The following is a 16,181-nucleotide window of genomic DNA, read 5'->3' on the forward strand; positions in this document are numbered from 1 at the left end:
TAGAATCATAATTATTGTAGTTTATGAATTTTTATGATTAATTCATCAAATCATAAAATAGTGTTATAGTCTCAACAGATGATTGTTTGTTGACTTATGATGTTATCGCCTTGATGAATATCAAGAAATGCATATTGCATTTTATTGAATAGTGATGAATTCGACATGTGCCAATGATGGTTCTCTCAATAGAGTGAGTAACCTAGGCCAACAAGGGGAGAAAATAGATGTTAATAAGTTTTAAAGTGGAGATTATTTGGTCATCATATAGGTAGGGCCTGACAAGCCTAGTGATTCCGGAGAAGTACAATTGAATGAGCCTGGTCGTGGCGGTCTGCTGCTGAGCCTTAGGGCAAGATTGTTAGACCTTGGAGGTATTCGGGTGGGGAACTCCTAGGTGACTTGGAGGTAGCACTCTAAATGTCGGGATCTACCATGCAACACACGTTTATCTCGACTGTCGCGTATATGTATCTCGGGTTAAGTTGAGTGGATCTATGAGGACACGGCCAAATTGAATTGTCCGTCCACTTGCATGGTGGCATAGTATCAAGCCTCCTAACCAAGTACTTCAGAGTTAGAATGGTACCAAAGAAAAAGAAGGAGTCTAGAGTATAAGAGCATGCATAATATTACTTGATTTGTTTGGTTACTTACTTGATGTTGTGGGTTGTATCAATATTTTACCTTGATTATTCTTGTTGATTGTGATTTGATATAATACGGTGTTTAATATATTTTACGTGTTCTTCTCATGTTATTTATACTATTACATGTTTTCGAAGCTCACCCCTCGTTGCTTGTGTTTGGCGCTTGAGAGAGCGCAGTCATTTCAGGTTATCGATTGGTGATCCACGCTCTAATAGGTGATACTGGGTGGGAGTAATTTGTCGTATTTTGTTGAGTTATGAGCTAATTTAGATTTTTGTAAATTCATTCGATCAATTGTGTTATTTTTATCTTTTATTCGGATGTAGAAATTAATTGTCTATAAGTTTAGAACGTGTATTTATGTCGGAAATTTTTATTTAATAAGCCTCAATTCTATTCGATACTAAAGGATTTTTAAGTTGAAAATTTTTATGCAAGTATTTTGTGTAAGGGTGAATGTGACGTCCTAAACCTTATAGTTTAAAGGAATAATTTTTATACTCGATTTTGGAACCGCTGCGAATCTCTTTCAAAACTAGTGCATTTTACTTTTTATTTCAATTTGGGTTTAGGGTGTCACAAATAAGACTCAGACAATCAAATAGTTGATATGATTATCAGAGACAAACAATCACTTGCTTGTCAAGATTATCAGAGGCGGATGAATATATGCTTGTTGCGTTCACCATAGGCAGACGAACAAATGCTTGTTATAGTCATTGGTGGCAGATGAATTAGAGCATAGTTGCATTTATTAGAGGCAATTAAGCCAAAGCATTGCTTGCATTTCCAGAGTCATCATAAAGAGAGTGTTGCTTGCATTATCAGATTCCACCTATACAGAGCATTGCTCTCATTATCAAAGTCACCAGAGTTGTGTGTTAGAGCGCGTTTACCAAACTTTAAAATAGAGAATATAAACAAAATTTTGGTGTTCCTTTGTCTAAGTTCAATCATTATAGGATATAGCATAAGATCTTACAAAACTCACTTGATCAGGGAACTACACACTTAATTAAAATATTAGTGATTTAAATTGTTCCTACAAATTGATTTTGATGTCATCAAAACAAGTATGGTCATAGTTCTTCAAACCAACTTGATTCTAACAAGAGGTTGAAATTCTACTTTCTTTTTTTTGTTTTTACGTGTCATCTTTCAAACTCTATTACTTCTATATAGGTTAAGGATGAGTAGATAAACAATTCATTGTTGGGAATAAGTAGAACAAGATGAATTTTTTTTTTTAAATTCATTTTTGGTTATATGAATGAGTTTGTTGAATTATTTTTCTCATCTATGTGCTTAATGATTTTTATTGCTTGATCATCGCTAAACTATTATACGATTCATATTTTGAAGCATAAGTGGAATGTGCGAATGCTTGAGATGAGAAATTCATGATATAGTAGTATAGGAGTAGATAGAGGTCATGAAACCAATAGAAATATTCACAAATTGGGCGATAGATCAATACAACAATTCTTGTACGTTAAGGCTTATCTATAATCTTAAATCTATTAAAGAATTAAGGGTTACGTTAGACTTAAATGTTTTGTCACTAAGGAATTAGGACAAGAATAGTCAAAATATCGATAATTGTTCTATAAAGAATTTCATAAATTAGGAATCAAGACTGGATTCGAAGTACAACTCCTTGACATTTTATTATTTTAAATTTCGGCAGTTTCACTCTTGTTAGTTGAAAAGCTACTAAATCAATTCATAATTTTTTGTTCAATTTTAGTAACTAAACCTAATTCAATAGTATAATACAATTCTTGAGTTTGACATTCGGTACTATCGTTGTAATATTATTTGCAATTATTCAGTTCACTTGATGAACCACTATTAAGAATTTACAATAAGTCTAGTTTATATGAATGGATGGCCTGTAAATAAATAATAATAATAATAATTATAATTATAAGAACTTAAATTTGAACATAAGAATATATAACAAATCATGCCAAAATAGAATTTTTGTAGTTAAAGAATTCTAGTTTATTATACTAATTTTATATTAATTACCTTTAAGTACATTTGACATAGTAGGAGAAAAGAAATAAATTAGTTAGAGAGTACGTTTTGCATAATTACCAAAAGAAATGTATAGTGTTTAGTTATATTCATAAAAAAATATATTTTTTTAATAATAATAAAATAATTAATTTACTTCAGATTGGTGTTTAAAAAAAATCATATTTTTTTATGTGTGCTTAAATACTATATATTTTTGCTCATTATAAAAGTGATAAATAAACTCAATAAGACGGATCGCATTAGAAAATTTATTTGGTTTGTCTTTTATTTTGCTTCTGTCATACTACATTACTGTCTCATTTATTATATTATTTTACACAAATTAATATAAAATTATAAACAAAACAAATAAAATAATTTATTTTATCAAATTAACTTTATTGATCATCAGTAACATTTTTAATTAATTTCTCATTATTGTAAATAAAAAATAAAAAATAATAACTTGTGAGTAACATAAATAGTATTAATTAGAGAGAAAATTACAAAAAACAATTAAATTATAATAAAAAATTAAATGTGCCGATTTTTCTGTTGTAAATGTGACAATTATTCAATAGAAAAATATTATATTGTGAAAACTGTTATAATAACCTAGCCAAATAGACTTATATCTACAATTTTGACTCTGGATTTACCTTTTTTTTTATAACTTTAGTGGCTTTGATCAAGTAAAATAACAAACTTTAATGGCCAAATCTCACACATTATTATTAGAAAAAAAAATAAAATTGTAAAAAAAACAAGAGGAAAATAGAGAAATTAATATCTACCAAATGATCCATAATTTTCTAAGATTTGCTAATTTTCTAAGAGGAAAAAATTACCTTCTAGATCGTTAAGGTAATATCAAATTGACGGCCATTATATGAAGAAGTTGGATATATTGAAGCTCCAAGTGCAATCTTTTTGCTTAGTTTTGAACAAATCCTGAGCAATGTAAATTATAGCATCCAGTTCGATATTAATCATCCTGCTATTATTATTATTATTATTATTATTATTATTATTATTATTATTATTATTATTATTATTATTATTATTATTATTATTATTATTATTATTATTATTATTATTATTATTCACTACGCCAAAAATAGTATTTTACAGCGCTTTTTCAAAAAAAAAAAAAAACGCTGTAGAATCCAGCGTTGTAAAATGATGCAACAACGCTCTTTAAAATAAAAAAGCGCTGTAAATCCCTTCTGAAAACGTGCTGCTTGATGTACTAGTTTTACAGCGCTTTTTAAAAAAAACGCTGTAATAGGTGCATTCCTTTATTTCAGTTAGATCTCTTTCTGGGATTATATCAACAATCTTTTTCATGAATCGCAATATATAGGATCCGCAGTCTACGTTGTTAGTTTGACGAGGGCACTATAAAATAAAACATATAAGTCAATAAATATTTGTGTATTGATTGTTAATGAAATTTTAAAGGCATATATTTCAAACCTTTATTGGAATCCATGTGATTTATTTGACTTTTGCTTCGACACTGTAACACCCATTTGAGCTCGGAAAACTTGTAAAGCACTATCAAATAAATGTGATTATTAGTATTAACAAACACATTATATATATATATATATATGTAAGAAATAAATGAATACAATACTTGTGTATTGATTGTTAATGAAATTTTAAAGGCATATATTTCAAACCTTTATTGGAATCCATGTGATTTATTTGACTTTTGCTTCGACAGTGTAACACCCATTTGAGCTCGGAAAACTTGTAAAGCACTATCAAATAAATGTGATTATTAGTATTAACAAACACATTATATATATATATATATATGTAAGAAATAAATGAATAAATGAATACAATACCTGAAGAGTGCGAAGAAATACGTAGGGTTCGTAGGGTTACGGTTTCGTTTAAGAAGGAACAACGAGAATGCGCAGAAATACGAACAGTTCGTAGGACAGAGTAGGGTTCGCAATGAAAAGAGTACATAATAATGTTCGTAGGGATAGTAATAAATATGAAGATGGTTTGCAATGGAGATGGTTAACAATATGATTCGTATGGACAATAGGGTTCCCAATGAGAATGACACTGAAGCGTAGTGAAGTTTATGTAATGAAGAGGAAACTAAAGGGTTTAATGTTATATATAAAATCCTGATACAACGTTCTTTAAAAAAAAAAATAAGGAGATCTTTTACAGCGCTCTTTTAAAAAGCGCTGTAATAGGCTTTTAAAAAATAAAATAAGGATGTCTTTTACAACGTTTTTTTAAAGAGTGCTGTAAACGACCACCTTATTTTATTTTTTTTAAAGCCTATTACAGCGCTTTTTTAAAGAGCGCTGTAAAAGACCACCTTATTTTATTTTTTTTAAAGCCTATTACAGCGCTTTTTTAAAGAGCGCTGTAAAAGACCACCTTATTTTATTTTTTTTAAAGCCTATTACAGCGCTTTTTTAAAGAGCGCTGTAAAAGACCACCTTATTTTATTTTTTAAAGCCTATTACAACGCTTTTTTAAAGAGCGATGTAAAAGACCACCTTATTTTATTTTTTTAAAGTCTATTACAACGCTTTTTTAAAGAGTGCTGTAAAAGACCACCTTATTTTATTTTTTTTAAAGCCTATTACAGCGCTTTTTTAAAGAGCGCTGTAAAAGGTCTCCTTATTTTATTTTTTAAAAGCCTATTACAGCGCTTTTTTAAAGAGCGCGGTAAAAGACCACCTTATTTTATTTTTTTTAAAGCCTATTACAGTGCTTTTTTAAAGAGCGCTGTAAAAGGTCTCCTTATTTTATTTTTTAAAAGCCTATTACAGCGCTTTTTTAAAGAGTACTGTAAAAGACCTCCTTATTTTATTTTTTAAAAGCCTATTACAACGCTTTTTTAGAACCCTTTTAAAGCGCTTGTTCAAAAGCGCTGTAAAAGACCTCCTTATTTTATTTTTTAAAAGTCTTTTACAGCGCTTTTCCAAAAAGCGCTTTAATAGGTCATTTATTATGTGAAAGCGCAAGCCTTTTACAGCGCTTGTCAAAAAAGCGCTGTTGTATTCTCCGTTATTTTTAAAATATCATACAACAACGCTTATATTTAATAAGCGCTATAAAAGGCGCGCTATAAAATGTCATTTTTGGCGTTGTGATTATTATTATTATTATTATTACTATATTATATTTTAATTTCATATATTTTATTTTTTTCAAGAGTAACTGATGCTAAAGATAACTGATGCTGAAGAAGTTGCAATAATTTACACTGCAAATACTCCCGCGAGATATAGAGACATGGATGAATTTGTTTGGATAGCCCCACTACAATAGGGTAGTCTGAAGTTGATCGAAAACAACCTCATTTATGCATTTGTAGAGAGATGGCACCTTTAGACTTTGTTATTTCACATGTCATCTGGTGAAATGACGATTACTTTGGAGGATGTTGTCAATCTATTAAGCTTTGCATTAGGTGTGAGTTATACACTACACCACTCGTCCTAGATAAAGTTATGACATGAAATATTTTCATTAATGTATAGCTTACTAGAGTGCCTTCTTGTTGTATTGTTTTATCTTTCAAGTGAGGAATGTACGTCCTTATATAGAGATCTTTAGGGTTTCAGATCGTTGTCCTTTTTCACGAAATCAACTATATCATGATGTTATAAATCAAAACTTTTTTAGATTGATTTTCCATAGAAAACTTTTCAAAATCAATCTATTTAATTACTCAGTGTATCTTATCAACCTTTAGACAAAATAGCATATTCACGGTGACTATCAGAGCATACGCAAAGCTTTCTCTTCTTCGGAGCGTTGACTTTCATTAGATCATTGACTTTAATCATAACATTGACTTTCTTTAGATCGTTGACTTTTACCAAAGCATTGCATTTTATCAGAGCTTACATTATAAATAAGAGTCAGACAATCAAATAGTTGATATGATTATCAGAGACAAACAATCACTTGCTTGTCAAGATTATCAGAGGCAGATGAATATATGCTTGTTGCATTCATCATAGGCAGGCGAACAAATGCTTGTTATAGTCATTGGTGGCAGATGAATTAAAGCATAGTTGCATTCATTAGAGGCAATTAAGCCAAAGCATTGCTTGCATTTCCAGAGTCACCATAAAGAGAGTGTTGCTTGCATTATTAGATTCCACCTATACAGAGCATTTCTCTCATTATCAAAGTCACTAGAGTTGTGTGTTAGAGTGCGTTTACCAAACTTTAAAATAGAGAATAGAAACAAAATTTTGGTGCTCCTTCGTCTGAGTTCAATCATTATAGGATATAGCATAGGATCTTACAAAACTCACTTGATCAGGGAGCTACACATTTAATTAAAATATTAGTGATTTCAATTGTTCCCACTTGGTTCTAACAAGTGGTCACAGTTCTTCAAACCAACTTGGTTCTAACAAGAGGTTGAAATTCTACTTTCTTTTTTTGTTTTTACGTTTCATCTTTCAAACTCTATTACTTCTATATAGGTTAAGGATGAGTATATAAACATTTAATTATTGGGAATAAGTAGAACAAGATGATTTTTTTTTTTAAAATTTCATTTTTGGTTATATGAATGAGTTTGTTGAATTATTTTTTTCATCTATGTCCTTAATGATTTTTATTGCTTGATCATCACTAAACTATTATACGATTCATAGTTTGAAGCATAAGTGGAATGTACGAATGCTTGAGATGAGAAATTCATGATATAGTAGTATAGGAGTAGATATAGGTCAATACAACAATTCTTTTACGTTAAGGCTTATCTATAATCTTAAATCTACTAAAGAATTAAGAGTTACGTTAGACTTAAATGTTTTGTCACTAAGGAATTAAGACAAGAATAGTCAAAATATCGATAATTGTTCTATAAAGAATTTCAGTAATTAGAATCAAATTAGGAATCAAGACGGGATTCGAAGTAAAACTACTAATTGACATTTTTTTATTATAAATTTCAGCAGTTTCACTCTTGTTAGTTGAAAACCTACTAAATCAATTCATAATTTTTTGTCCAACTTTAGTAACTAAACCTAATTCAATAGTATAATAGAATTCATGTGTTTTACATTCGGTATTATCATTGTAATATTATTTACAATTATTCAGTTCACTTGATGAACTACTGTTAAGAATTTACAATGAGTCTAGTTTATATGAATGAATGACATGTAAATAAATAATAATAATAATAATAATAATAATAATAAATTATAAGAACTTAAATTTGAACATAAGAATATATCGACAAATCATACCAAAATAGAATTTTTGTAGTCAAAGAGTTCTCGTGTATTATACGAATTTTATATTAATTATTCCTTTAAGTACATTTGCCATTCTTGCCAGGTCCGCCATAATAAAAGTAATTCCCCCACTGATTGCCTATCCCTCCTTTTATGTCATAACAATTTGGAGCCTCCATTTGAAACATAGGATTTGACAATGGAGTCAAAGTGTTTTTATAATTCACAACTTGCATATTACTAAAATATGCAGCTTTTCCATAACCCTCGTGAGCAAAATGTCCACTGCCCATTTGAGTGGAAGTGTGAGTCCCTTTTGACCTTAAATTAACTATTTCTCCGCCAAATTCAACAAGAGTGGCACTATCCTTTAGATTTGTGAACAAGTAGGATGGCCAATACCCTATTAGATATTTGGATCCATATAGAAGCCACCAATTCTTAGTCTTTGGATCCTACACAGACAAAATAAAAAGAATCAATGTAAACCTTCAATAACAACCTTTGGCTTTATAAAAAATTTAAGTACCTCGGACATAGACATAAATTACATACTCATTTAGAACAATATGTTAGCCAACATTATATGTTAAAGTTAAATGGGTTAAAAAGAGTTAAATAAATTAAAGGTGCCAAGGTGGAGAATGAAATATGCAAAATATTGGGATTTTGTTAAATAAGAGAAAATTGAAGGAATAAAAAATGTGAGGAACTAAAAAATAAGCATTTTCAATTGGAAAAGGCAAAGAAAAATGATATTTTGAAATTCCGCATAGAGAGATTCAAGAAAGAATGACATAGAAGGAGAAAAGAAATGAATTAGTTAGAGAGTAAGTTTTGCATAATTACAAAAACATATGTATAGTGTTTAGATATATTCATAAAAAAATATATTTCTTTATAATAATAAAATAATTAACTTTACTTTAGATTGGTGTTTAAAAAAATCATATTATTTTATATGTGTGCTTAAATACTATATATTTTTGCTCATTATAAAAGTGATAAATAAACTCAGTAAGATGGATCGCTCTAGAAAATTTATTTGCATTAGAGTCTTGTTAATCCCCTTTGGTTTGTCTTTTATTTTGCTTTTGTCATACTACATTACTGTCTCATTTATTATATTATTTTACACAAATTAATATAAAATTATAAACAAAACAAATAAAATAATTTATTTTATCAATTTAACTTTATTAATCATCAGTAATATTTTTAATTAATTTCACATTATTGTAAATAAACAATAAAAAATAATAACTTGTGAGTAACATAAATAGTATTAATTAGAGAGCAAATTACAAAAAAAATTAAATTATAATAAAAAAATTAAATTTGCCGATTTTGTTGGTGTAAATGTGACAATTATTCAATAGAAAAATATTATATTGTGAAACTGTTATAATAACCTAGCCAAATAGACTTGTATCTATAATTTTGACTTTGGATTTATTCTTTTTAACTTTAGTGGTTTTGATCAAAATGGCCAAATCTCACACATTACTATTAAAAAAAGCAAAAGTAGTAAAAGAACAAAAGGAAAATAGAGAAATTAATATCTACCAAATGATCCATAATTTTCTAAGATTTGCTAATTTGAGCAAAAAATTAATTACCTTCCAGATCGTTAAGGTAATATAAAATTGACGGCCATTATATGAAGAAGTTGGAGATATTGCAGCTCCAAGTGCAATATTTTTGCTAGTTTGAACAAATCCTGAGCAAAGTAAATTGTAGCATCCAGTTCGACGATATGCATCAGTCTGCAATTATTAATATTAATATTAATATTATTATTATTATTATTATTATTATTATTTCATTAATTTTTTTATTAATGTTTATTTTCCACTTGAAGCTAATATAAATAATATATAGTACTCTCTCATTTTATTTTTATAAGAGACAAATGAGTTAACAAAAATTAATACATTTAGTTTATAACAAAAGTTTAATTAATATGGTCTATATATCAATTTTTGTTGATTCATCTCTTATAAAAATAATAGAGATTGTATAATTTTTTACTTCTTATACTATAATCAATTTACTTACCGTCCAAAAAATAAATAGTCGAGGACGATGGTCTCCATAGAGCTCTCGACTTACCTAGATAAAAATTATTTAAAATTAGTTTGATTAAATAAAATATATGTCACTAAATAAAAAAATTATGCAAAAAGAAACAAATGAATGGAGTGATTAATGAGAGTATTTAACATACCTGCCAACCAGCTTCAATAGAATTGAGGTCTTTTCCAAATGTACCAGCGACGATCCATATTTGAGCCAAGCTGAATTCGTTATAATTTTCCACATGGGGGGCCCACACGTTTATCTTAGCCTTTGCTCCATAGTAGCGATCCCTAGTTACATACGCAATAGAATGCTTTGTAGTATATGCAAAACAATCAGAAACTTAGTTACAAATATGGTTTAATATGGATATAAATAATTAAATGAAATCTAAAGAGACCTTCTTATTTTTAGGTGCAAATGAAACAATATATAATTTAAAGAAGCACCATAAAATTATGTGATTTCTTTTAAATTTAAAAGGATTTGGTTTCGTGACTAAAGGAAAGATAGAAAATTGAACACTTTTTACATTTACAAAAGGAACAGATAAAAATTGTATATTATCCTTTTAGTAGAATTTTTTTTACTTTAGAATACATTGTAACTTCTCAGAGTGTAAGGTGGATTCGTACTATGTTCACTTTCTTATTTACAAAAAAGGCTATAATTAAAATAAAAAAACTTTTGGAATTCAATGACATTTTTGGGTTTTATTATTTATAAAACATATATTGAAATATTAAATATTCAACTACCAAATGCTGAAATTGAGGGACAAAAAATTTGAGTTTCTGTAATTGCATACCTCATGTTGGTTTCCCACATCCAAGTTGCTATAATTTAATTTTCTACCAAATCTACTAATAGAGCTGGCTCTATACAGGTCTTCCTCTTTAATCCTCCTAATTGGAATTGTATTTTCAGGACATGATTCTCCGGATAAACTCCATAATTGAAAATTGTCACTCAAATTACTATTTTGGTTATGTCCTTTTGGTATTTCCGGAGGATCCTGGATATAAAAATATGCATGAAAAATTCCTAATTATATAAATTATCCAATTCAATTAACAAAATATAAAAAATACCAATGGTTTTTGTCCTTTCAACAAGGGATGGTCGAAAGCAGGTTGTTTATGAGATAAAACGCAATCTATGATATCACCATCAGGACTCTGTAAAAATGAACGCAAACAAAATTAAAAAAACGTAAACACAAGAAATAAATATTTGGATAGAGTAATTGAAAAATCATATAACTGCGTGGTTCAAGTAATTGAAAAATATTGGGAATTTAAAATTTTGATCAAATGTTTCAATTGAATTTCTTCTTTAATAAATTTTTATGTTTGGATAGAGTAATTTGTTATTTAAAGTTGGATCATTTTATATCTTTATAAAATTAGTGGTAAAAATATAAACTTCAAAAAAAAGATAAGTGCAAACTAGAAATTTTTAAAACAAATTAGGCACAATTCAAAATTTTTTAAAAAGTAGATTCGAAAACATTAAAAGCTGAGGGACCAATTTTTGAAAATTTGTATGAATCAATAAGCAAAATTGAACAAATTAAAAGGATATATTTGCAAAATTTTGTAAATGTATAAGGAGTAATATATTTTCTTTTTTGAAATATAGACAAACCTACTGACAATTTTTTTTTAAATTATAAGAATCATTTTAAGATTCATAGTTTATAAAGTTAAGAAGGAATTTTGAATTTATAGTTTTTATGTGACATTGGAATTTGCTAAATTTATCTTTAACGATATAACCCATGAAATTCATTCATTTTAAAAATTCAATTTTTAAAATTTAGTTTTCAAATAAAGTAATTCCTAACTTTTAGGTGGTATTTAAAATATCTTAAATTTAGCTTTGAAAAAATACTTTATAAGTTACTTCATTTTAAAAATTCTCCAAATTTATTATCAAAACAATGGAACTTACATTAAATAAATTGAATTACCCTTTAAAATTACATTATCTAATAAAAACTATTTCATCGAAATACTAACTTACCATAATTGTCTTAAGAGGAAACTTGTTGATCCTTTGAAGACCATTTGCTATCTTCTTTTTCAACTTGTCAAACTTTTCCTCTTGTCGAAAGGTTTGATTGACTAATTGATGACTATTTATTTTTGAAGAATAAATAGGACAAACCAAATAAATAAGGAGAAGAAAATAAAGGAGGTGGGAAATAATTGGGGAGCTAAATTCCATGTTTGCTTTAGGTTTGTGCTTGTTGGAAAAACTATTGAGTACTTATACACATATATATAAACACAGATTAAGAAAATAATTAATAAAAAAAGAAAATATTTAATATATTAATGGTTTATTTAGAGTTAATTTTTTTCTAATAAAGTATTCAAGTAATTAAAAAATTAATGAAATATATTAAATGCATCTCAAATAATTTTTTTTGTTCTTAAATAAAATATTAATTATTTTTTGTTTATTTTTACAAATCATTTTTAGTTATATGTAGCAGTATGTGAGAGTAGTTATATTATAATCTGGTCAATGAAATAATTAGTTTAATTTTTCTTTAATTTTGATTCTAATGAAACTAATTATTTTAATCTGGTCAATGAAAATGTTTTCCTTTTATTGAAATTTGCCTCTATTGAGGAATTCCTGATGTTGACCTAAAACAATAACTTGAGTTTCTATTCAAGAAGAAGAACTCAATTCATTTGAAAAAAGATTGGATATATCCATTTGTTGTCAAAGATTGGAACCCTTATTATTGAAAGCCAGACATTTTCACAGTTTAGATTTGTAACACCTTATATTTTATTTAAATAATTAGAACTATTATTTTCATGAATTTACTTTGGCATGGATAATTATTTTATGATTATTTCTTGCATGACACTACTAGGAAAACATGATTTAGCGTCGGCTCAAAGCCGACGTTAATAGGCCAAAAGCCAACGCTAATGGTGATTTAGCGTCAGATTAGCGTCAGCGTCGGACCTAGGCTAAAATGGTTGAAGCTAATGACTAGCGTCGGCCAAACACCATCCGACGCTATATTAGCGTCGGCCAAGCCTACCCTACACCAACGCTATCTATAAAATTGAAACATCTGACGCTAAAAAGTCAGTTGACAAGTCAACTGGGGAAAAGTAGTTGCGTCGGGGGGCCGACGCTAATGTCAACAAATTATATACAACAAGTATGTAGCGTCGGCCGGCCGACGCTAAAGTTAAAATAAAAGTCAACTCTATTTATAATGTAGCGTCGGAGAGGCCGATGCTAAGTTCAAATTTATTTAGTTTTTTATTTTTAATTTTTTAGCCCCTGCTTAATTTTATTTTTTTTATAATATAATTGATAGCTAAGAAACATTAAAAGTCATTGCATTGACAACATAACAAACGAACTAGAGTATTAAATAACTTAACAAAGTATCATGTGTTCTGAAACTACAAAATAACAAGATAGTATTGAATAACAACTTTAACAAAGTTACTTAATACATAATTGTCAACCAATTACTACAAACAGTAAGCATAACGATGACATTGAGGTTCGTCCAGCGACAGGTCGTCCAAATTATGATCGTAATGAGGATGCGAAGGAGGATGGCTCGCAGTAGATGATCCACCAGCTGATTGACGGTGCAAAACGTCAATTTTATCTCCAAAAATTGCTTTAATGCATCAAAATCATTCTCTAACTTTTTTGAACACTACCTAGCCTCTTCGGCGACCTTGGTAGCCACTTGAGCTTGGGCCACTACATCTTGAGCAATTTGTTCAGCTCTAATTCTAGTTGCCCTCTCCGCTTCTAAAGACATCTCAATCATAGAATTAGAAGGATTCTGGGAATATTGTGTAAGCGATACACACCCATGTCGGACATTAATAGACAAGTCTCCCGTACCATAAACTCGACCACGAGTGCGACCCCCTGCAGATTCAATCCATAACTTAAGTATTGTTCCTCCATCTACCTCTTTAGCACTTTCTTCACTTGTTTCGCCAAGTTGTGTTTGTACTTGAGTACTTCCTCCAGTTTTTTTTAAAATGTTCCCTGATAAATAGAATAAATTAATAACATAATATATGATCAAATTTCTAAAATAAATTAAAGAAACAAATCAAGATGTAGATAACATACTAACTTACACCAATATGTGTATAATAAAGGGATTGCTCTTCTAGGACTCTTAGTATAAATGAGATCATATTATTTTTTGGTTGATTTGTAATATAAAGAATTTGTATAAAGAATTTACATAAATAAAGAACATACATAGGTAGATTATGCGCGACTATCAACCCAAGCGCCATTTTTCTTCTTGTGGGTTGTCAAAAATAAAATCTCTTTGAAGGTTATTGCTCTACAAATAAAATCAAGATTATTGGATCACAACTTAGAATTGGATATCATAACATTAAATTGTATTAATTTTAGGTAAATGTAAATTTAATACATACGAGCTCAATCGCAACATCAATATGAATGAGCCTTGCAGTCTGAGGTGTGGACAACCCCGCCTCTTGCTGAAGCTCGATTGGTCTTATTTTGGTTGGAGATGTTCTTGAATGATGTACCTTCCCAATATGCTTGAAGACCAGTCCAAGCTTCCTCACCTATCCAACTGGGTCGAGTCCCCTTTTTTCTCACCTTTGTAAGCATATTTGATAGTCTTTTAGCGGCCTTTTGTTCAAACAGACATTTCACAATAACATTATGACAAGGATCCCACGACACCTTCTCCTGGGAATAACAAAAAGTATATATGTACTAACTACTATCAACAAAACAGATAACCCAATTCTCCCTATATATGCTAGAAAATTGAATTGAACATATAATTATATTCAAAGGCTTATCGCAAACTTTTCAAACCAATCTTGTGTAATTATGTTAGTGGTTGCACTCCAACCATAGATAAACTCACGAAATTGTTTTTGTATGGCATACCTAATGGCATCTGCAACTGCGTTGCAAGGAGTGAGTCTACATTAATGTATTGAAGAAATAAAGTATTAAGTAAATAATATGTGTCTATACTTATGCTTCTAGTATTAAGAAAATAAACAATTGTTGTAACTTACCCTTTACCATAAGATCGTATAATGACTTTTCCATTATCATGTCTCACAGACACGATAGGAGGAACGTTTCCTTGACCCACCTCCTCATCCTCTTGGTTGTGGTCCCCAATTTCCACTCTATCCTCATGATCATCGGAAGTTTGTTCCACATTCTTCTCTACCAAAGTCTCATGTGGGGAATGTTCTGAAGAGGAACCCATGGTATGAACACTTAAACCTGGAGTCGACATAAAGATAAATACCTCAGGGGGTTGAGGCATGGATGGGAGATGGTGTTAGGTGGGATGGTGATGTTATAGTATCAGCAGGTGCTACAATCTTAGTTGATGTTGGAGGCTGAGATGGGGCTGGAGACGAACCATGAAGTGGCCTAGTGGTAGACAAGTTGCGACGTATGACATCCCGCTGCTCATTAAGTTTACCCGGTCGCAACATCTTTGGTTTATCCCTAGTAGGATGGGCCTTTCCTTTATCACCGCCTCCTTTGTTAGTCATCTGTTATCATAAAGTAAAAAAGAGTAAATAAAAAATGTCACTTAAGTACCAAATGAACAGTGCAATACAAAATACATAATACAATTTATCAAAATACAAGTTGCTTAAGTAGATAATTTATCAAAATACATAATACAATTTATCAAAATACAAAATACACAAAGTAAACAATTTATCATAATCAGCAAGTTGCTTAAGTACAAAATGAACAATACAATACAAAATACATAAAATAAACTCTAATATTGTGCAATACAAAATACTATTGTAATATGTTTGATCACTATCTTTTCTCCCTTCACTACAATCTTCAATCAAAAATCTCTTCGAACACATCTACATGTGAGTTATCACGTAAACAAGATATTGATTCTATTTCTGCAATTGGTAGAACATGTGACATCCCATCAGACTAATAAGGCATTTCATCCTCTATGTTGTCAATCTCCATGTGACCCCTTGGTTTTGTGGTAATTGCCACACACCATCCATGTTTATCTCTACACATTTTTGGATAGGGGACATAATACATTTTTCTTGTTTTTTGCACCAGGATGAAAGGATCATAAACACGATAACGTTTATCCATCTTAATATCAACAATTTG

At 29.4% G+C, this 16,181-nt stretch overlaps 1 protein-coding gene across 1 annotated transcript; it reads right to left on the minus strand.

The window, feature by feature from the left end:
* Positions 1 to 7,977: 7,977 nt before the first annotated feature.
* On the minus strand, positions 7,978 to 12,227 carry LOC101514197 (protein neprosin-like). Its single transcript, XM_004509607.2, has 7 exons — positions 12,024 to 12,227; positions 11,090 to 11,176; positions 10,807 to 11,013; positions 10,147 to 10,311; positions 9,978 to 10,031; positions 9,539 to 9,685; positions 7,978 to 8,374 (listed from the first exon to the last, which is right to left on the minus strand). Exons 1-7 carry the CDS (start codon positions 12,225 to 12,227, stop codon positions 7,997 to 7,999), a joined length of 1,242 nt encoding a protein of 413 aa, XP_004509664.1. The 3' UTR covers positions 7,978 to 7,996.
* Positions 12,228 to 16,181: the final 3,954 nt, after the last annotated feature.

The sequence above is a fragment of the Cicer arietinum genome, chromosome 7, assembly GCF_000331145.2.
Source record: "Cicer arietinum cultivar CDC Frontier isolate Library 1 chromosome 7, Cicar.CDCFrontier_v2.0, whole genome shotgun sequence".
Classification (NCBI taxonomy): Eukaryota; Viridiplantae; Streptophyta; class Magnoliopsida; order Fabales; family Fabaceae; genus Cicer; species Cicer arietinum.